At 38.9% G+C, this 24,026-nt stretch overlaps 1 protein-coding gene across 1 annotated transcript in view; it reads left to right on the top strand.

Moving 5' to 3' along the window:
• Positions 1-11,603, top strand: part of LOC121858529 — a 36,910-nt gene extending 25,307 nt beyond the window's left edge. The window contains exons 2-6 of the mRNA XM_042355003.1: positions 5,947-6,172; positions 6,930-7,135; positions 7,433-7,552; positions 7,882-8,006; positions 8,347-11,603. Of these exons, the coding sequence (XP_042210937.1) occupies positions 5,947-6,172; positions 6,930-7,135; positions 7,433-7,552; positions 7,882-8,006; positions 8,347-8,512 (843 nt within the window). The 3' untranslated portion in view covers positions 8,513-11,603. The remainder of the gene's footprint in view (positions 1-5,946; positions 6,173-6,929; positions 7,136-7,432; positions 7,553-7,881; positions 8,007-8,346) is intronic.
• The last annotated feature ends 12,423 nt before the right edge of the window (positions 11,604-24,026 follow it).

Raw genomic sequence — 24,026 nt, 5'->3', positions numbered from 1 at the left:
TAGAGGAGGAGGACGAGGGAGGGAGAGATATCAAGAAGGACAAGGGACGGAGAGAGATAGAAAAGGAGGAGGGTGAGGGAGGGAGAGGAGAAGGAGGGTGAGGGACAGACAGAGAAGGGAGTCGAGGAAGAGAGAGAGAGAAAAAAAAGGGCGAGACAGGGAGAGAAGAACGGGTTGTGGGAAGGAGAGAGGGAAAGAAAGGAGGGCAGGCTAAAAGGGAGAGTGAGGGGTGAATAATAGAGGGATAGAAAAATAGACAGACAAAGAGAGTGAGTAAATTGATGACTGACTCACCAATCTAAAGTTTTGACCATAAGGCTTCATAACTGGTGGTACACACTCAGGTATTCCTAATTTCTCAATATAGTTTCTCAGAAGCGAGTGGTAAGTGTGCACAGTCGCGTGTTTACTGCTTCCCACTCCAGTACAGTAATTTAAATAAAGCCTTTGATCCATTATTAACTTTTATTATATTATTATTATTATTATTATTATTAGTTATTTACGACATATCAAAAACAATATTTGTTAGTTATTGCCAGCATCTCGGAATGAAGGAATGAATGTACTATAGTTGTGTGTGTGTGTGTGTGTGTGTGTGTGTGTGTGTGTGTGTGTGTCCAAAGCAGTAAATAAGTACAGTTGTAGGTATGTCAAGGATGTTATAGCATGTACAGTAGTATATTGATTGTCACTCCGATTTTATGCATGTTATGATAGCTAAAGAATTCTTTCTACTCGCGGGATTGAAATGCAGTTTATTAATGTATAAAAAAAAGTGACAGCCAGTAGTACTATTATGATGTTTTCCGTGATGAAGGTATTGTAATACTTAGAAATAGGACGTTTACTCTAGTGATCACACCTACATAAGTATTGTAAGTATAGGGGGGGGGGCGGCTTCTGACCAATTACAGAGAAGAGTTCTTAGGGGGAGGGGCCTAGGGTGTGACGTCATCCATGAGTGCCTGGCTGATTGGTCGGTTTCTTCACCATGAACAACACTGTAGGAGCCACTGATATACTGTATATAATTATAATGATCATATACTGGACAATATATCTGTATCTGTTTGCCTTTCTCGCCCTTCTTCTCTCTTATCTCAGAATATCAATTATCATCATATTAGGAGTATTATACAGTGACATAACAGCGGGGGTAGATAGAACACTTACCGGTACAGGGAATGTTTAGGCATAACTTAAACAGCTAACTGGTGTGTCATCACGATGGTTCCTGGTAATATTAACAATTCTCTCTCTCTCTCTCTCTCTCTCTCTCTCTCTCTCTCTCTCTCTCTCTCTCTCTCTCTCTCTCTCTCTCTCTCTCTCTCTCTCTTTCTTTTGTTCTTGCATAGCCGCCATATTTTTCCTTTGTTTATCTTGCCACTATATTCCCTTCGTCGTGCACACTTGTTATGGTTACCATGGGTGCAACACTTGTTACATCCACCTTCACCCCTTCCTTACATCCTTCCTCACCCCCCTCCCTACATCTCCCCCATTAACCCCCCAACCCCTTCTTACCTCATCCCTCACCCCACATTCCCCCCTCCCCCCATATTCAAGCAACAATGTTATTCTTCCCTTGTAAAATATTCCCATGATAATAATTCTCCTCAAATCAGGTAGTCCAAGTGTGATATTGACGCCATGGTCTAGTTTAAGTTGCCCAGGTAACATGAATTCTAGTACTCGTCATTCAGTGAAATATTTAACATACAATCTTTTTCATTATTCAGTTGCCATGGTTGTGTTTATAAATAATAAACAACCAAGAAGAGACTCACGTTATTGATTTATATACAGTACATCATGATATTGAACGTGACCCCGTGTCTTTATATAGGGAAGTTTACCCTATATGTTGGGATGATAAAGAAAATGACGTTTCTTAGATATTGTTTATGACATAGAACACCATTTACATAGACAATATGTAAATAATGGTTGATTAAATCTGTCTGTTGGTATGCTGTACACATCGAGTCCAAATATAGAATAACTTACTTATCCCAAATAAATTATCACTTAATATACCCAAATATAGCTTAACTTCCCCTCAACACACCCTAACTTAACCTAATCTACTCAAAACCTAATCTTACTTAACCTAATCTACCCTTCCCCAACTTAAGCTAATCTAACTTAACCTTTACATAACCTAACCTAACCTACCCGTTACATAACCTGCAGCTTTTGTTTACATTTGGTTTCGGGTTCGGGTATTAGTCTTGACACCCAATGGAACCGAACCGACTCCGGGTCTCTGTATACAGGCCATAAGATATTGACAGGTGCCGGAAAAGCGTGAGGTGGAGGAGGGGGGGGGGAGTGCCACCTCTCTCACCAAGGTCACAGTAGGGAGAGAGAGAGAGAGGAAAGGAACAGGGGAGAGAGAGAGAAAGATGGGAGGTAATGAGAGGTGTGTGAGGTTTATGAAGATGTGAGAGAAGGAAGGGAAGAATTTGATAAAGATAGGAAGGGAAAAGTGGAAAGTAGTTTTAGTTAAAGATAATTATGGAAAAGGGGAAGGTATGTGGGAAAGGAGGAGTTGGAAGGAGTGTGATGTAGGTGGAAGAAGAGTAGGGAAGGGATTTTGAAGGAAGGGAAGGCGAGAAGGTGGAATATGTGTTAGATTTAGGTGAGGGTGGATGTGGGAAAGGGAAATGTGAGGGAATGGGGGGGGGTAGGAGGGAGAATTCGGAAGGGGAAGTGTGAGGGAAGAAGGAAGGAGAGGGTGAGAGGAGGGAAGGGAAGGAGTGCCAACCGTGTTCAATAACGTGGCACTTGTACAACACGCACTCGGCACCCCCCTCGGCACCCGACCTCGGCACCTCCCTCGGCTCCACCAGACACCTCACTCAATATCTGGACTCCAGTCGTTCAGTCGTCCATGTAGTTAGTTTCTCCCAGATGGTGCAACAAGATAGATGGCTTCTGTAGAGTGTAAGGAATCCTGACTTACTCTACCTAAATATATTATATTCGTAACTTAATTTATCCTCACAATACTTAACCGATTTTAATATATGCTAAATAAAAAAACCACATTCGTATATAACCTAACCTAACCTAACCTAACCTAACCTAACCGAACAAATCATTAAACTAGAGGACAGAGTTACAGGTACAGGTATAGACACAAGTACCATAAGATTCCTATAACGAAAGATTTCATGATATAAAACATGACAAAAATAAGATGGAAAAAAAAACTCACGTTATTTGAGAATTTAAGGTGTAGGTTGTAATTTATTAAACACTAATCACAGGTAAGGTGTTGTGTTTATTCTACCTGAAATATTCAAGAGGAGAGTGTGAAAAATTTTAGCTCAGGTGTGTAAATAAAAGCCTTGGAGAGTGTATTAGCTCTGTGTGTGTGTGTGTGTGTGTGTGTGTGTGTGTGTGTGTGTGTGTGTGTAAATAAATAAATAACGCTATATAATGCCTCTGTTACCTGGTGTCTTTAATAACTAACGCGGATTTTTTATTTTTTTTTGGGGGGGTTAGGTGAAGTTAATGTTGAACTGGGCATCGGAATGTTAATATCCTGGATAATTTGAATACGTGCAAGGGGAGAGTCATGTCCAATTAATGTTCACCTGGCCAGTTCACATTCACCTATCCAGTTCACATTCACCTATCCAGTTCACATTCACCTGGCCAGTTCATGTTCATATCTAACTAAGATAAGACCAATACTAACTAAAACTTAACCTAACTTTATCCTTATCAAAAACCTAACCTAACCGGATCAATATCATGTGTGAAGTGTTGATATCGTCCTTGCCCTTCACCTTTTACTCCTTGACGTCACACGGTCTTCCCACTATGTAAAGGTCACCTCCTGTACTTCTCGCTGTATGACCTTTGTTCTACGTCGAGGTGTTGAGAGAGAGAGAGACACGTATAAAAGGTTCTGGGTTAATTTGATCACTGTAGTAGAGGAAGACAGACAGACAGATAAACCGACCGACCCTGAGCTTCCACGGTGTTCCAATCCGCTTTGAGGAGAAACTCTTAAAGACTGACTAACCCATTTCTCTCCCTCCCTTATACCGCTTCCAGGTGCCGCGAGAAGCTCTTAGTTTATTTTTCATTGGTCTTGTGGGTTGGTTGTGTCCATGTGATATTTGAGGCAATTTTTGAGTTTGCTTTCCTTATCATTTTTTTCTTGGGGTCATTTTGTTCATGATTTGGTATAAGGCTGAGTGACGTACATTAAACCTACTATTACTTATACTATCTGGCTGAATATTAGTATGCTAGTAGTAATCCAGCAAATAGTAACTCTATAACCACACTCTTTCTTAGAACAATTAATGTGCTAGTTTAGTCTCTTTCTAGTAAGTCATAAAAACAAAAGTTATACGCATATTTGACGCACGTTTCATGTGTGTAGTTGCTGGCGTTGAGCTGAACTTTACACGGATACTTGCTCACCGAAGCTTTGGAATTCCTCGAACAAAATGAGTCCAAGAAAAAGGTTATCGATTCTTAAGGGCCCAGGACCTTTGTGGGGGATGACTTGACCTTATCCTCCAGTACAATGCGATCAAACTCGGGGGGGGTTATGTCATTGTACTCGAGGGGTTATGTCATTGTACTCGAGGGGTTATGTCATTGTACTCGAGGGAATATGTCATTATACTCGAAGGGTTGTGTCATTGTACTCGAGGGGTTATGTCATTGTACTCCAGGGGTTACGTTATTGTACTCATGGTGTTAAGAGAGTTGTTCCCGGGTACTGTTTGTATATTACTGGTATTATCAAATATTTGTACCTACACGTAGTACCTGCATCGAATACTAGTACTATAGTATATATCTACCTTTGCTTATATATGTATACTAGGAAACGTACCTGTCATTTTATACTGCATATATACACCTGTACTTATATGTGTTCGTATGTATGTGTGTATGTGTAAGCGTGTGTGTGTGTGTGTGGGCACTAACTAGTCCTCCACCACCGCTTTGCCGCCCCATATATTCTGCATTCTTCATCCATCCACATATCCTACACACTTTCTCACCCCTCCTCCTACACCCTCCCTTACCCTCACCATCCACATCCTCTTACAATCTTCCTCCCACATCCTCCTTCACACCCCCTTCCACCTACATCCATCCCACACATCCTGCCTCACCCCCTTCATCCATGCCCACTCACATCCTACCTCATGCTACCTCCGCACAATACACTCTTCGCCCCTCCGTTCGCATCCTAAACTTTCAGGAGAATTAGGTCAGTCAGTCTTTACGGGGTTGGATACTTTACCTTGAGAGTTAAATATTAGACGAACCTTTAGGTGACCGGGTGGCATTTATGAGTGAACTTTGTGAGTGATTCAAGTTTCAAGAAGAGTGGCGATGGGGGGGGGGGGTCTAAACTGCAACCTTCCCCCCACTTCCTCATTGCCATCACCACCCAACTCTTCCACCCATACATATACTGTCTCTCTCAACACCCAGCCAGCCCCTCCGTTCACCCATTCTACCGCAAGTTTGGGATTGACTTTGGTGTGTTAGTGGGAAGAGGATCGAATGCTTTTATGTTATTTAATTTTATTGATTTGTGACTCGATGGTAATGATGATGATGATAATGATGATGATGATAGGAGAGTGATGGAATACTCTTCTCGGATTATCTCTTAAATAACGATAGTTTAACCGTTTGAGGATTATAAACTTTACATTATCGGCCCTGAAGTGTATAGCCTCCAGAGAATGACTTTAGGAACCAGTGACAAGATACACTCGAAAAGGTTAGAATTTTTATTATTTTTTATCTTTCTTTTGTTTCTCTTGTTAGATTACAGTACTTATGAATCCTTGCAGTTACTTATAGCTTATGTCAGTTTGTTTATATAAATTATATACTATATCAACAAGAATCCGGGACAGACAGATACTAATGATATCTTATCTTATCTTAAAGGAATCTCTTGACTGTAGAAGAGGTAGAGCACTATGGTTAAAGTCTCCTGGAGCCCCGCCTACGTCCTCTGTGACTCCGCCCACTTCCTCGTCAGCCAGGAGCGTGGATTCAAGCGACTCTGGTATCTACGATTTAGACGATGATTACTCGTTCGTCATCACTGAGAACTCACCCCCGGAGCTGATCAAGAGGGTAGAGGCGGACTTTATGCCTGTGGAGAACCTTGGTGAGTGAGGAGTTACTTTACTGTATGTTCCTATGGAGGCTTTTGATGTCCTCTCTCCTTCTTTCTCTCTACTCGTCTCTCTTTTTGTTTACTATCTCTCCTTGCATTCTCTCATTCCATCTTCTCCTTCTCGATTTATCTCTTTTTATTATGTCCTGTCATTCTCTCTTTCATTTTTTCTCTTTTATTCCTCTACTGGTATTCTCTCTTTCGATCTTTTCCTTCTTGTTTATTAGTCTCTTTCCTCTCCTTCCATTCTCTTACTTCTCTTCTTTTGTTTTGCTACTGTATCGTCTCTTAATTTCTATTCTCCATATATTATTCTCTCCACTTCTCTGTTACTACATTCATAGACATTATAATTCTTCATAAACGCTAAATTAACCACCAATCAAAATTACAAGAGAGGAAGGGAGGGGGGGCCATTGTATATAAATAATGTACTATGTTAATGTACTACCACGACCATGACCGCTAAAACAGATGACATTAACGGTATAAAATGTTGTGTTATTGCGCATCAACCACTAACGTCTTTAAGCGCGTAACAAGAATAGTAATTAGAGAATATTATGAATGATAAGAATTCTCTGTTGTAGTTTTGATTAGTTCATATCGTCTTGCATCCCTAAAAATCACTGGTTTGGTTAGGTTAATTTTGGTTGCTTTGCGTTGTCTATTTTCAAGAATAAATGCTGGAACAACTTAAAATATTCGGGGAGAGAATTTGACCTTTAATTACACTCTACCATCACAGATCTGACGATAACGGGGAAACAGTGTCCTCGTCTCCTGAGCGGTTACCAGAAGGCCCGACAAGAGGAGCAGTCTATCCTGGAGGCGCTGAGGGAGGAAGGTTTCATCGCCACCTCGAGGCAGAAAGTTGCCACCGGTGTCGCTTACGAGATCATAGAGGCGACCCCACAAACCGAGTCTGCTGGTAGCAACAAGTTCAGGCCTAAGGTGAGGGTGTGGGTGTAAGAGTGTGTGTGTGTGTGTGTGTGTGTGTGTGTGTGTGTGTGTGTGTGTGTGTGTGTTGTGTGTGTGTGTGTGTGTGTGTGTGTGTGTGTGTGTGTGTGTGTGTGTGTGTGCGTGTGTGTGTGTGTGTGTGTGATGGGTTAAAGACTGTATATGTGAAGGTGGAGAAAAGAAGGGCTGGGTGTGTCTCTAGGGGGAATGAGATAAAGACGACACTTTGACTCGCTCTAAAACTCCATGACCTGCCTTGACCTCCCAACTGATGACCTTCTTCTCCTACAGGACTTCCTGCCAGAGGTAACACGCCAACACCTCGAGTCTCAGAGGAACAAGTTCAGCCTCCGTGATAAGACCGAACATGACGTCAGTATGAAGATGCACCTGGCCAATGAAAGACGACAGGTAAGTCAGCTCTCTCTCTCTCTCTCTCTCTCTCTCTCTCTCTCTCTCTCTCTCTCTCTCTCTCTCTCTCTCTCTCTCATTCATTTGGAGTAAAGGTGTACAGAAGGTGACAATTATTATAACATTATAGATTAAAAAAATAAATAGTGCATACATTTATTACAGGATGGCACCTTATTACTTTGACTTTTTAACTGCACCCCCCCCCCCGTAATATGTTTGTTTTAACACGTACAGTACAACGTATGTGCGTATGTGTGTGTGTGTATGTGTTACTCTTCTCTTTTGAATTGATAAAATGTAATCAGATATTTTTTGTCCCTCATCAGGCGGAGTTGGATTCGTTTAAGGAGAAGATGGCGTCGCTGTACAAGAAAGACGACCCTGAGGCGAAGAGACGACAAGAACTGCAGTCTAAATTAACCCAACAGAACGACGCGGCTCTCGAGAAGAGGTGAGTCACGTGGTGGTGGTGGTGGTCCGTATGATGAGTTTATAGAAGATGATGATAATGATGATGATGATGATGATGATGATGAAAACTTTATAGTAACTTATCCATTACTGGGGTATATATACAAATAACCAGGACACACACACACACACACACACACACACACACACACACACACACACACACACACACACACACACACACACACACGGGGAAACGTACCTAAACAACTACTCTATTCATAATGATAATAGCCTGACACACATTCCGTTAATAGAACCCATTTTACCATACTACTGCATCTACGTATTAAAACCTTGTTTATTCTCTACCATTACAGAGAAACACACCTGAAGGAACTACGTGATAAACTACAAGCAAAGAATAAAAAGATACAGCAAGTTAAACTGAAGAAACTCATTAACAAACCACCTGTTCCTGTACCTGTGGGCCCTACTTCCCGAGCCTTGAGTGGAAAAGATACATATGAAAATTTCTTCGACTAGCGTACACGAGAAGAAAACTAAAAAGTTCCTGATCTTTTTACGTAATCTCTGCCGATCCTCACTCCTCCAAAAAATATTTCCAAGTTGTGACATTCAGCGAGGATTGTGTGTTATACTTCGTTCAGTCACGATACTTAAAGAAGCTATGCACGGAACCTTTGAGAGAACTTTTTTTTTATCAAGTAAAGGCCAAAAAATCCTCGGAGTAAGTCTTTGTGTTGGAAAATTTTATCCATAGGGTATGACCTCAATGGAGCCTTGAGTTAAGGGTTTAAAAAAAAAAAATCCCCAAGATTTTTTTGAGTTGTGTTGAGGCTGAGGAGAGAAGCGTCTTTTTTCTTTTTTTTATTTACTGGGAGTGCTTCAACAGTCTGTCCTCTTGAATGCCCAGAGAATTATTGACCTGCAAGTGACGTACTGTACATGTATGTAGACCAACCAGGAACAGTGTTATCTCCAAGTTTTTTTTATTTTACAGTACTGAAACATCACATACTTCATGTAGATAAAGAATTAGTTCATTAATGTTAGGTATATATATTCACCTAAACTAATAAATACTTACGTCTGCAATTTTTTATATATAATTAAATAGGATTGAAGGTGAAAGTAAAAAAATAATAAGTATAGGAGTTATCGAGTTGTAAATCAATCATGAAACAACAAAGTAATGCGTGAGTCTTGTGATAACCTGTGCGGTAGATATTGATTTGATTCATTCATATGGAAGATATTTTTATGTCATAGAAATAAGATCTGTCTAACGAGTGTAAACTGTGGAATGTATTAGGTTTATATAATACTCCTTATAACAGATAATTCTTAGACCTATTATCATCTGGTGTGTGATTTTTTTTGGGCGGCGGTATGGTCGATCATTTTCACTTGTGTTATTTCCAATGACAGAACAAATAGTTATGTGTTGGGTAATGGAAGTTAGAACAGAAATATAAACAATGAAAGAATGACTCGAGCAAAGTTCAGAGTTTTAAATATCCTTTCTGGTCGATTCTGTCATTGAGCAGAAAACTAAACCTTGAGATTAGTTTCATACGCACAAAATATATTCAAGAGATTTTCCCTACGCGTATAGGTTTAGATATTAATAGTTCAGGTACAATAATTGCCACCTGGTGATGAATCATTTAGTTGATACATTGAACCAGATGTGAAAAAAAAAGAGTTGTATATATTAATGAAACTTAATATTCCTGAAGTAAGGCGACCGACCATTTGCTTGCTGCTGTAGTTACCAGAATCACTATACTGTACTAAAACACACAATTGTCTTAACTATCCTTCATTATTTACAAAACCAACATTCCAGAGTTTGTATTTGACTTCTGTTGGGTGTTATATGTGCCTTTTAATCAATGGATGTTAACCCAATTAACTTTAGAAAAATATTACAATCGTTTAAAAGAAAAATAATATATATAGGAGTAAATTCTTGATTGTCTCTGATGCTTAAACCTAAACTCTTTGTGGATAGTGAGAGGTTTAATGGATTCCAATCCTACAAGACCCCTTACCTAACTTGTGGGCTTCAGTGCTCTTGGGTCCCCATGACGTGACACACTGGTGAATTTTCTTACATTGGTTGAAAGAAAAAGAAATTATTGATATTTTGAACAATCATTCCATCTGTCGAAGGTTGATTAGCACGGGATATAAGAAGGCCGCCACTTGACGACAGATCTGGGCGAGTGAGAATGTGTGTGTGTGTGTGTGTGTGTGTGTGTGTGTGTGTTAATGTTGATCTGTTTTAGTAGAGATTTAGAAAGAGAAAGTAAAAGAAATAGCTATATGTTTGGTTGGTAGTGTTGTGCGTAAATTCTCGTGTGTGTGTGTGTTTGTGTGTCCAAGTCAAACATTAAAAGTGGCGTGTATTAGTCAAGGGGGGAAAATAAATACCTCATAACTTACACTTAAAACTCATAACCAAGTTTACTTTGAAGAATACAGCCGAAGGCTTAGTTATCACATATATCAGAGAGATCAATGATTTTTATTCATTTTTTGCTCACTTCTGGATCATTCGTTCTAGATTCGTATATATTGTTATACTTATTTATTTATTTATTTATTTAGTCTTATGAATAGAAAGGGTAAATTACTGTCGCATTCGGTGGTAGTGACGCACTGTCCAGGCCACGATCTTTGTACTGTCAGGTGTGTTCAGGAATATCTGAGCATCTCACTGACAAACATGAATCTTTTATCATGAATGGAACCTTTGCCAGATGATTTTCCATAGGTGTATACTATATTACCTTTATCATTACTAAAGGTATGATTTATAGCTGCCAGTTTTTGTATCAGCGTATTAAATAAAGCCAGACGGACACAGTACTCAAGATTTGTGTTTATTATCTACCGGTGGTAAAGAGATCTGGCACAAGAGGAGAGCTATACGTTTAGATGTTCTCCTCTCTCACGGATGTCCACTTAGAGGCATTTATGTATCTTGTGCCTGTAAGTTGATAAATCAGAAACTAGTATGTAACTGTATCGCTGTCTCAGATGCGAATGTTTTATAAATATATGTTTACGTACACATGTAAGCCATGAATGGTACAAAATATCCATACTAGGTCATCATCTTCTTGTATCATACGGTATTGTGTCGTGTAACCTTATAACACCTCAATTTGGACAATCTAGAAAGATATTTATGTTTAAGGTTATTGAGTACAACCTTTTGTCAACACCTGTAGCAAAATTTCACGTATAAGCTAATTTTCAGACTATTTTTTTATTTAGGTTAAGATATTTAACACTATTATTATATTAAGAAAGACATTGTTATTTTTTAGTAATTCAAATGTGAAATAGTTGAAACTGAAACTATTAAATTCACAGCGCCAAGAAGATACACCTAAGAGCATCACAGAACGACTAACTTAACACGTATATATCACAATACTCATCCATTTGTTTTTTTTAGTATATTAAGAGGTTTGTGCTGGTCGCCGGGTGTGGGTGTACATTGTCATACTCTGAAATATTTATTGAAATCAGTTGTATGTAATTAGGGCCGGCTGCAGTCTAGTTAGTGTGTAGCTCTTGTGAAATAAATATACACTTAATTGATGTGTATTTTATTGAAGGTGCGTCCCAGGAGTCATAAGGTATAGCACGCTGAAGAAAGCTGCAGTGTGACCCGGCACTACACTTCATGGCCGCCACTACCCCGATGATCAGCCGTACATCTTTACATTAACGTTCATCAAGTTACCGCTGTTATACGATTTATATAAAACGTTATTTCATCAGAGTAACATTAATTAGTTATTGGTTTTGTATATATAGACTATCGGCCATGTAGTAAATAGTGATATTAAGCCGGACTATCACATTGGTTCAGTGTGTATCACCTGAGTCCTAGGGTCTTGGTGTACGAGAGAACACTCCAGCCATCTGTCTCCTCTCATTCACGACTTTGGATCATGTGTTATGTCTGTAAGGCCTCCAAATTGTCTGTCTCTGGACGATGTAAAATGTCGGTCGCGTAAACCAAGCCACGACTTTGATTGAACGCTACACGTCGATTGCATGGAACAGATGACTCGGGGACAAACTTTATCTCCTTGACTCGTTTTTCTGTCTCTTTTGGGAAAAAAAACACCAACAAATCCCTATCGTTTTCCTTTACATCTTTGGCTGCCTCACACAGGTAGCCACTATCTCATTATACTTATCAAATGAGGGCTCAAGCACCCCCCGGTATCTCTTCAGTAACTGTCGCTGACCCGCCACTAGCAGCATGGAGATATAAAAAAGTATTGGGATATTTTTGAAAAGCCATAAGCAGTGACAGACCTCAGCATGGAAAAAGTGATCAAGTCAGATCTAAAAAAAGTCTATGGGAAAGCTACTCCCATGATGATAAACTTTAACAATGGAAAAGCAAAATGGGAAGTTATAAGAAATACACAGAAACTGAAGGATGAAATGGATCCTTTGAGAAACAGACCTAAGGAGAGAGAGCGAATGTAATTTAAGAAATCAAGGTACCATCATCATCATCATCATCATCATCAATGTTTCACGGTCTCTTTCCTCGCTTGCGTGGGTTAGCTGTGATTACTTGATGACAGCGCTCCATGATGCAAGGTTTCGTGCAGCTTCACTTGTCAGGTTCTTATCTCTGGGGTCATTCCTTACAACCTCTCCCCATGACCTACCACTGGCTCTTCAACCTTCCACATTCAAACTTATGAAACTCTTAACCCAAATATTTTCCTTTATTATCGCCACACAACCGAATCAACTCAGTCTACCTGTACACTAAACCTTACTAATACTCTCAGTACAGGACCCAGAGATGTGAGTGGTAAATAACAATTACAGAGTGACAGGTTAAGTCCAACAATTAGATCAGCCTACATATTATTCCCGTGTGTATGAAATATATTGTAGTTACCTATAAGATTTAATTTTCTCTGTATTCCTCTTAGGTTTTCTACTTCCACTATTTTAGGAGTGACTCAACTATAACATCATTTTCTATCACTGTCTTCAATGACTCATTTACCTTTTGTGATTTTTTTGTTTTTAATATATGAGCACAAATATTGATGTACAATTAACGTTTACCTTCTTATTAACCTAAAAATATATGGCAGTTTAAAAATAGTAAAAGATATTATACAAACCAAAGGAAATTAAACTCTAAGGTACACTCGCAACAAAAAGTATCGGTGCATACTGTAGTGTGAACAATTTGAGACCAGTGACGATAGGTATTGGGAAAGGCGAGTTGTTCCAGCCGTATTTTGGCAGCCCTGATTGTCAGCCATATGGCAACACCTAGTGGAGGGGGGGTGGGGGTTATGAAGCTACACTTACCAACCTTCCCGACATATCACAGTGTATATGTATCGTTTCGGAACTCGTCGATCTCGCCCTGCATCGATACTTTTTGGTGCGAGTGTACATAGACTGTTTGTATTTCGCTGTTTAAGATTTGTTTGAGTCAGGATTTTTTTTTGTATGTGTATCCAACTTTTATTTTCATTCGGTGTTACAAAAATAAAAACTACATAATATTCACGAACAAGATTGGCGTCGAAATATGAATATAGATTTTAATAACGTAATTATTTCATCATAACATTGAGATTTTGGTGTCACTTTAACATGAAATCCTAAGGCGATAGGATTTGTCAGTTCTATAGTCATAACTATTACAATAAATCCTGGACTTACGGTGTGTTTGAAGGCAAGACTTTACCGATGAGTGAACGGCAGCCATTTTACGGCCTTTACCCGCGCCTGTGAGAGTTAGATAAAAGTTGTATACATTTTTTTCTGGCTCGACCTAGACACCATCAGGTTCTCAACAGCCACTCAAGTTTAACCTACACAGATAAGTCGTCACTCTTGATAATTGAAGTTAAAGCATAACCTTGATCAAAATCTAAATGATAAGGCGTGTCAGGTATCAAGTATAATTTCTGAAAGCATAATCAACGTGACTTTTTTAATGTCTCGTTGAAATCTTAAACTCTAAAAATGAACAATACAATCAATATAAGGCAGACGGGCCACCACTTACTTCTTTTCCCACAAATAAATTCACATATAACTTATTGCGTCACTAAAGGTAATATGTGTTCCCTATCCTGGTCTCTCCTACACAACAACAAAATTAATTTACTTCAGAAGAGCACTCTCGTAAATCTGGCGAAGTTGTGTTTTGATTCAATCCGGCCAGCAGCGGGAGTCAATTGGTGCAGCGTAATTCAGACCGTAATCAATGAGGCATTAGAGGCGACATTCACGGAGTCTTCTTAATACAGTTTGCCTCTTCGGGCAGAGAGGTTCCCTCTCATTGTTATTTCTCATAAAGAGAGATAAGAATATTTTCCCTTGTTTCTTGTCTCTCTAGTGATTTTGAATTGAAAAATAGGTATTATATGTAATCTCTGTTTCAGTGTTTTCATAAAGCGGAAAGTGAATTAAAATATCAAATTCGCGAAAGCTGTGATATGCTAATGAAGATTTAGAACAATGTTCATTGTTCTAAATCTTTAGTGGCATCCATACCATAGTTTTCGTGAAAAATTTATATATATATATATATATATATATATATATATATATATATATATATATATATATATATATATATATATATATATATATGCTAATATTTCTAAGGAAAAAAAGCTGATTCAAGCGCAATTCCATCTTCAGGGTGAGTACTCGCACGAATGTAATTACAGCGCCTTTCATATTCTATGATGCCTTCTATAGTCACGTACCTAGTAGTTACTTGCATATATATATATATATATATATATATATATATATATATATATATATATATATATATATATATATATATATATATATCGTGTGATTTTATCAAGATTTATCTTATCCACGTTTTCATTGTGGATTTACATGAAATATATGTATATATATATATATATATTCTGTTAACGTTAACTCATACAGGTGTCAATATTGCAGATAACAGGGAAAAGAACATTTATGGTGGATGCGATGAACAGAATATACATTAATGGATTTTGTAAAACAAATTCTGATATAATATTTAACCAAAGCTTCAGTAATGAAGACTGGGGTCATGTTCAGAGCAAAGACCTAATTTACCAGTGAACTGTTGGCAATAATTTATGTAATTCACGTGCACTAGAATACTGATGTTATCTCTTGTTTGACGCAATGCAACAAAAGCTATCATAATGACCTTATCAGAGAATTTTCAGCATTGCCTATTGACAGGGAAATCTTATCACTTTCCCTATTTTGTAGATATTTTCAGTGTTTTGACGAGCTGTACACCCTCAATATACTTACGAGATGATTATGGGAAAGCTCAAAAGATTTATGTTGCAGTTCCATTTTGCAGACCTCTGCTTACCAACTTATTTATACCCTGGACTAACACTCAGTGGCGCTCCTGTGTTTTGCCTGGCATATAACGTCAATCATGTCAAGTTATCATGCTCTAAATAACTCTGGTCTCCGGCGTGGAGCCACCCAAGTGGCTGCACATGACAACCACACTTGTCTCATCTCTCCCTGCGTTGTTTATTTATTAAAACAAACACATGACTGAGATAATTGCCTCTGTCAATTGTTACAGTAGTTATATACAGTTAATGTCCAGCCAGTTGTTCGGTGTCCTTGATAATGCACCGAGAAAATCTGATAGCCATGCTGGTTAGGGTCTCTACACACATCACAGCTTTGTCATTGGCTGACAAAAAATCCCGATTAATGACCAATTAACGAAAGACGTAAATGGCCAACCAAGCTAAAAGTTTTCAAGGGCTATTTAGGAACTATGTAACAATTTAATTGTTTGTGAAGTTTATTATTTTGGTATGATTTATAGTCCTTTGTAACTCATGTTGTGGCCACTTGTGTTGTATTCATCACATTTATTTACCGGAGTTTGTATGAGTTGTTGTTGTTGTTGTTGTTGTTGTTGTTGTTGTTGTTGTTGTTGTTGTGTGAGAGGTGGAAACGAGGGTGGATCTTGTGAGTGGAATTAGGTAGGGAAGGGAAGGGGTGGGTGTAAAAAGAGGTAGAGGAGGGGGGTGGTAAGAGGAAGATGTAAGAAAGAAGTAAGAGGGAAGTGAAAGGAAATGTTGACGGGAAAAGGGATGAGGAGGAGAAGGATGTAAGGATATTTTTGTACCCAATAAACAATACAGTATTATCATTTACACCAACTCCTCTTTCACTACTAACACCATTTACACTATCAGCTCTTGCATCATTTCCATCACCATCTCCTTCACCACTAGCACCACGTTCACTACCACTGGCTGCACCACTAGCACCACGTTCACTACCACTGGCTGCACCACTAGCACCATGTTCACTACCACTGGCTGCACCACTAGCACCATGTTCACTACCACTGGCTGCACCACTAGCACCATGTTCACTACCACTGGCTGCACCACTAGCACCATGTTCACTACCACTGGCTGCACCACTAGCACCATGTTCACTACCACTGGCTGCACCACTAGCACCTTTTAATCAGGACTGCCCTGGAATCGGCCAACAGGCAGTGTGTCAACAAAGACTAATGAGAGACGATTAAACTTGGCAGCCTTTACATGTTTTTTTTTTAATTTCTCGTAATCTGTCGACCTGACCTTGTTTAATCATACATAAGGCGACTGTTGCCATTAATCGTTTTCGTTGTATTGTTGCCATTAATCATACATAAACACTTTCTTAAGAGGATCAGGCAGGTCCCTCCCGGTCATTGCTGTACATCATTGACGCTAAAAAACAACATGTCAGTTGTCTACAAAGCTTAAGTAATATTATATCAGGTTCGTGTCTCAATAAACCACTAGAGTTATATTCCACTCGAACTCTGAACTGTTCCACCTCTTGTACTCACTTTACATATTGAGAGTGAAGACCCCAAGGTAGCCTGAGGAGGTGGTATAATCTGGAAGGTCGTAGAGTCGTGGTTCCCTGAATACTCTCGTGGATGGTACAAGATTACAATATGGGTTAAAGGGTTGAGGATCCCCCTTTTGAAGTATTGTATACCTGTAATAGGAAACGGCAGCCTCGGGGCGTGATGGCTGTGTGGAGGCTTGGTGGTCATGGTATACAGTACATATATAAGAGAGAGAGAGGATTGTCAGAGTAAAGAATTGAACAAAAGTAAATGTATGGAAATAGTTAATGTGTATTGATGTAACTCTTACCTATACTGTGTGAGGGAATTTCATGGGTTAATATTTTGTGTTACTCGTGTTTGAAGAAGAAAACAAAATAATAGTTCATGCTTTAGATGTAAGACTATTTTAGCCCCTGGAGACCTTAATAGGATAGCCAGGTTAAGTTTGAGCTTTGTCTATATTACACCATTGACTTATGTTCGCTCTTGCTATCTGATGAGAAATTAGTGAGTGGGGTTTTTTTTTGCGAAGACTATAGAACTTATGAGGGATAATTAGGCATTGCTTCTCATGAATCTATTATATTAGATAGTTTCAGTCTAATTAGATCCTTTAATACCGGGGGATTTTTCATTCCTATCTACATTAAATTATATCAAATATTGTTTATATAGAACCATTACAAGTCGCATTAGCCAAAACTGAACTGAAAATTAAGGTGTTAGTCGATGCCAAAGCCACTCTGAATCGTGAATTCTTGATTATGCAACATTAATTTCAACTTGGTTTAGTCATTAGTAATGTGAATGTTGCCCTGACTGAGGTGTTGCAGGACTAATCCAATATTCCAAGTCTTCAGGCAATGATGCAGGTGGTATTGATTCCCTGGACTGTTCACCTAATTTATGTTCTGGTTGTCTTTGAGCATTTGACCATAGTTGAAGTGTCATTAGTTCTTTCCTCTCAAATTGGGATTATTTTTCAATCTATTCTTGTATATTATCTCAGTTAAAGGAGTGGCGGTTCGTCTTATGTGAACAATGTTGGGTAATGTGTTTTCTATCCAGACTTTTCCAAGACTTCCTTTTGGTAACTTTTGATTGTCAAATTTATTGTCAAGGGAGAGATGTTCATGTAGAGTGGGAGGAAATAACGGTGGGCACAAGAGGACAGACTGTGTGTGAAGCCTCAGAAGTCATCAAACGTGTCCTCAGTGTTTGTTCTTCAATGAGCAGGACTCAAAAGACACAAATATGTAGTGGTTACAACATGTTCATTTTGCTTCGTTTAAATGCAGGGCGTTTACTTGTTTCCGGCATCATAACTTGTGTCATTTAACAGAGATCGCTTCAACTACCAAAGCCACTGGAATGTTTATACAAGTTTAGATAGATAATATATTGCGACTCCAATTTCCTTTGTTAACACCAAAATATTCCTCGTCCAACAGTCATCTTGTGTTCCAAAATGACTCCCATGTGGAGTTTTTCCCAAATTACCTTTTGTAGGCCTGACAAAGCATTAATGGTTTCATCCATATTTCAGCTGTTGAGGAATCAGTGTCTAGTGTCTGGAGCCCCATCAGTGGCTGCCATAACACACATAAAATACAAATCTGCTGATGTTATGCTGTGAAAAAGACGAGCAGGAGAGACATTGATCAAATATCACGACTTATTGAAGAATTTGTCAAAGAAGGAATGGACAAAGCCTCTTTCAAGTATTGAGGAACAATACTGGTCTTAGGGATGGATATTGGGTCTATTATCTTTTCTCGTTTCTGGTAACTCTGCTCTGCCTTGTTGCTCACCACCGTGCTCACTACTGGCAGAATAAAAGGGACTTCTATATCAAACTGAACAAGCTGTGATTTTGTATGAGGCAAAGAACTTAAGATTGTATTTTTGTCAAATAAGTTTCATTATAACTATGAGAATTGAAGCCACACGAGAACAGTATTCATGTGGGGTCAGACGCGGCTGTTGTTAACTATATGGAGGAGGATAAAAGTATATATATATTTAACTTCATAAATTTGTTTTTATACAAGTCTTCGTAATGTTTCAGATGTAGTTAACTCTAGGGAAGCTTGTGGATTAAAATAACACCAGGGATATTGACGCTGGCTGATGGCATAATGGGTGTGTTACTGAAAGGAAGCGAAGGGTCAGTGTTAGGAGTATGGGGGAATGATCAGGTGGAATGGTGAGAACGGGAACCATCTCTCTCTCTCTCTCTCTCTCTCTCTCTCTCTCTCTCTCTCTCTCTCTCTCTCACGCATATTAAACACTTCTCTACGCCTACACTTGAAGGAGCGTCCTCACTTTAACATGTGTTCTAAGAAGCCTCGACCACATGAGACAGGGAGAAGTAATGGTGGGAATTATGCAAAGTAGGGCGGCAAGGTTCTGGGAAACCTCCACTACCACTTGCAGAGGTCGAATACCACACACGCACACTTACCGCTGCCTCAGCCATTACCACTTTTTCCTGCTGGTAGTTCCGGATATGAGTGTCATCTTTACCACAGTTATATAATACCACTTACAGGAACCATTGAAAGAAATTTTTTTTTTTTTTACCAATACTCTTACTACTGTCATTACCACATCACTGCCACCTACGATAGCCTTGTGTTAGTGTCACCACCAATACCTTCGTCACCAACAAGTGCCATTATCATCCCATTTAAGCGACTAAACCTAACCTAACCTAACCTAACCAGACGATAATCCAAATAGGAATTGTCCAAGTGGGATGACACCCGGCATTGTCATCATCCACACTAATACACCTGTCACTCTAACAGTTGTTTCTTTCTTTCGAGTTGAAATCGTTACTTTTTTTTTATCAGTTGTGGGTTGATCGTCAATCTTTGCACTGTACTGTTGGTGGGAGGATGTTGATAAATCATGATGAGGAGGAGGAGATGGGGAAGGGGAAGGCCCGACAGACCAGCTGTCTCCATGGCCTAAAAGACCACGGCCGCCGAGTACAGTACAGTACGTCCCCACCCCATGAAGGCTGAAGACGGTGAGTGTGTGTTTGTGTGTGTGTGTGTGTTTGTGTGTGTGTGTGTGCTTATTCTCTATAACCTCCCCTTGACATTGACGTCAGTATCAGGTAAACGAGGTTGTGGTGTTAATGGCCGGCCACAAGGATTTTGATTTACGGTGTTGAGGGTGGAAAAAAAAAGTTAGCCTTGAGTCATGTTAGAGAGGGAGGCGAGGATAAACAATATGGTCTCGTCTTGGTAATGGTGGTGACGGTGGGATGGTTGTGAAGCTAATACGGATTTTGATGCTGTTTTCGTCATGGAGACATTAGACAAAAAGTATAATTAAAGATAATAAGTCTCAGTATAAAGTAAAAATCGTGATTTATTTTACTTAAGGTGTTTTTAAGTTACTGATATAAACATATAGCATCATACTCACCTGATATTTACACATACCATGATTTTTCGTTTGTGTATTGCGTGTTTTATCCCTGAGGCGAGTTATACATAGACAAGTGGGAGGAAGAGACGAGTACGATGCCGGTAGGAGACAGGTGGTGGTTCCCTCTGGCTGCTGAGACTCACCACCTCTTCCATTAACAGTCTTCTTCTAGTTTATTTTAGCTTGTCTTTATTACTTATACTTGAACCATAATGAAAATGATGAAAGGAATAATACTCTTACTACCATGTTATTGAATTTTATGCCATCACGAAGCAAAAGGAAAGATTTAATTCATTTTTTTGTGTTGTTACTCCCTTTATATAATAAACCCGTCTTTGTGACAGTCAAGGTGAACAAGTGAGAGTAGGATTATAAATATTTCTTCTCCGTCGCCCAGTTAATGTGATTTAAGTTTAATATCATTCCCAGATACCTGTAAATGTATACAGGTAAATTACACAGGTGAGAATTGTTTACCTAATCCCTCCCCTGGCCTTTTTACCTGAAGTCATACCCATCACTGTATCTACTCCCCATCCTTCATTAAACATCTAAATAAAAATACTAAGAATAACCACTAGGGCACATCTCTGAAGCAATTTCACCCGTGTTTGCTTTGATCAAACGATTTATGACAGTTTCCCGTCCAGGAAAGACTTTAAATGACTTTGCATTTTAATGGATATTCCAGGATCTGCATTAGAATCCAATATCGATGTAATACTCCCAGATCCCTCTACAGAGGAATTGGGGGTAGATTGTGAGCCACTAGGTAAAACAAGCTTGGCTCTCCTCATTTAGTAAGAAACGAGAAATATGAGAGCAGTACAGTAGTAATAATAAAACTACTACTATTACTACTACTACTACTACTACTACTACTACTACTACTACTACTACTAATAATAATAATAATAATAATAATAATAATAATAATAATAATAATAATAATAAACCCAACTCTCAGATTTTCTTCAACAGTATCAAATCAGCTCAACCCATAACTCACCTGCACTAAATACATGTACTTGGGAACCATTTAATTGAGCGAATCATTTATCCCAGCGCCTCATTTACGCAAGACTAGTCCGGGGCTAATTATCTCGTGTGAGTAATTATGGGTCATTTGTCAAGGGTAATTAACTCATTAACCCACCAACACCCAATACGCCCAATATGGTTGATTATGAAACCACTGTGTGAATGGTAGCTGGCACGGACCATAGTGTGTGTGGTAGATGGGGGGAACAATGTGTGTGTGTGGGAGGATGTGGCCACAGTGTGTGAATTAGAGGATGTGGCCACAGTGTATATTAGAGGGTGTGGCCATAGTGTGTATGGACTGTGTATCATTTTGTCCCGTTTTCTATTGTATATTTTAATTCGTTTTCTGTTGCATTATGTCCGTTTTCTGTTGTAACATTTGATTCCGTTTTCTGTTGCAGCATTATAATCCGTTTTCTGTTGCAGGTCATTTTTTGCACTTTATATTCTATCACATTTTACTGATTCCTGTAACAAACGGATGGTACTAACGTCATTATTTCTTTATTCCCATTAACCTGAAGTTACTGTACTGTGTATGTTCCTCACTGCTTAATAAATCACGGCTGCCACTCACTTAAACAATTAGTTACTTGAACAACAGTAATAACTGCGTAATTGATGTAAGTAAGCACTTCATTAGCGAATATTGCAACATTAATATAAAGGCATTTTTCTTTGCGTTTTAATGAGGTCGTTTTCTCACGCTAAATTTTCTTGTCACAATTTTTCCTTTTACCACTTCTAATATAAATAATTTTCTTAAAGTATATTTGTAGTTATTTGTAATATATTTTTCTATCCCTGGGTTTTTTAATTTATTTTCTTATTTAATGTTTTCTTTGTAATGTTTTCAAATTGTTTTTATTCTATTGTGTTTTGTTTTCGTTATTAAGTGTTTTGGTTCACACACACACTCTCTAGCATCATTAGGTCTTCTCACCACAACATATTTTAGCATGTTTTATGTCCCTAAGTTTCCCCCCATGGCTGTATTTTCACAATATTTTCCATCGCATAGTTTTCGATCATCACATTTTTCAACGGAAACTTTATATTCCCCTCCAAGTTGTTGCCTGGTTATAAATTCTCTCTCTCTCTCTCTCTCTCTCTCTCTCTCTCTCTCTCTCTCTCTCTCTCTCTCTCTCTCTCTCTCTCTCTCTCTCTCTCTCTCTCTCTCTCTGACTAATCATTTGCTTTTCCATTTGTTGTATATCGACAAAGACTGAAAGACCTCACACAGGTAACTCAGGTAAATTACTGCTCCTTCACAAGACCTTCACGGCCGAAGCCACATTAAATAATAAAGAAAAATCACCAATCACTTTGTTGACTAACACTCCATCTAATTACCATTTTAATTGCTTTCTTAATTAACTCTCTTAGGGCAATTATCTGCAAAAGCAACTGTTCAAATATTTACCTGTTGGTTAAATCGTAATAACTTTTTTCCCTTTGTTTACAGTTTATTGTCCTGTCGTGTTTTTAAAAGTGTCATTTAATAGTCTATGAAATTATTATGTAAATTAATTAGGTGGGGATAACATGGAGTGGATTATATTAATTGTTTAAGATGGATTATTTTTTTTTATGAAAGGTTAAATGTTTTCAATTTGATTTGCTTAGTTGTAGTGTTTGATCGCTTGACCTCAAGTGACACAATGGTACGAGCTGATGGTGAACTGACTGGCGTTGATGGTGAACTGACTGGCGTTGATGGTGAACTGACTGGCGTTGATGTTGAACTGATTGACGTTGATGGTGAACTGACTGGTATTAATGGTGAACTGACTAGCGTTGATGGTGAACTGACTGACGTTGATGGTGAACTGACTAGCGTTGATGGTGAACTGACTGACATTGATGGTGAACTGACTGGTGTTAATGGTGACGGCTGGCGTTGATGGTGAACTGATTGACGTTGATGGTGAACTGACTGGTATTAATGGTGAACTGACTAGCGTTGATGGTGAATTACTGACGTTGATGGTGAAGACTGACTAGCGTTGATGGTGGGCGACTGACGTTGATGGCGAACTGACTGGTATTAATGGTGAGCTGACTGGTATTAATGGTGAACTGACTAGCGTTGATGGTGAGCTGACTGGCGTTGATGGTGAACTGACTGGTATTAATGGTGAGCTGACTGGTATTAATGGTGAACTGACTAGCGTTGATGGTGAGCTGACTGGCGTTGATGGTGAACTGACTGGCGTTGATGGTGAACTGACTAGCGTTGATGGTGTACTGACTGGTATTAATGGTGAGCTGACTGGTATTAATGGTGAACTGACTAGCGTTGATGGTGAGCTGACTGGCGTTGATGGTGAACTGACTGGCGTTGATGGTGAACTGACTAGCGTTGATGGTGAACTATCTGGCGTTGATGGTGATAATAATAGAATGATAATGGTCACACTAGCAAATGATAATAGCTAGAATGATAGTGATTGTGACAGTTGTAAGTAGTGCTGATAGTGAATAAAAACAGATGGTAAAAGTGACATTACCTTTTAGTGATTGTAATACTGGAAGGTAGTGATGGTGATTGACACTTTATAATTAACACTAGTAGTTAGTGATGGTGAACTGGCAAGTGGTAATAGTGACATCAGC

Source organism: Homarus americanus, unplaced genomic scaffold (genome assembly GCF_018991925.1).
Source record: "Homarus americanus isolate GMGI-L3 unplaced genomic scaffold, GMGI_Hamer_2.0 scaffold19066, whole genome shotgun sequence".
NCBI lineage: Eukaryota > Metazoa > Arthropoda > Malacostraca > Decapoda > Nephropidae > Homarus > Homarus americanus.
This window is presented reverse-complemented; position numbering and strand designations above follow the sequence as displayed.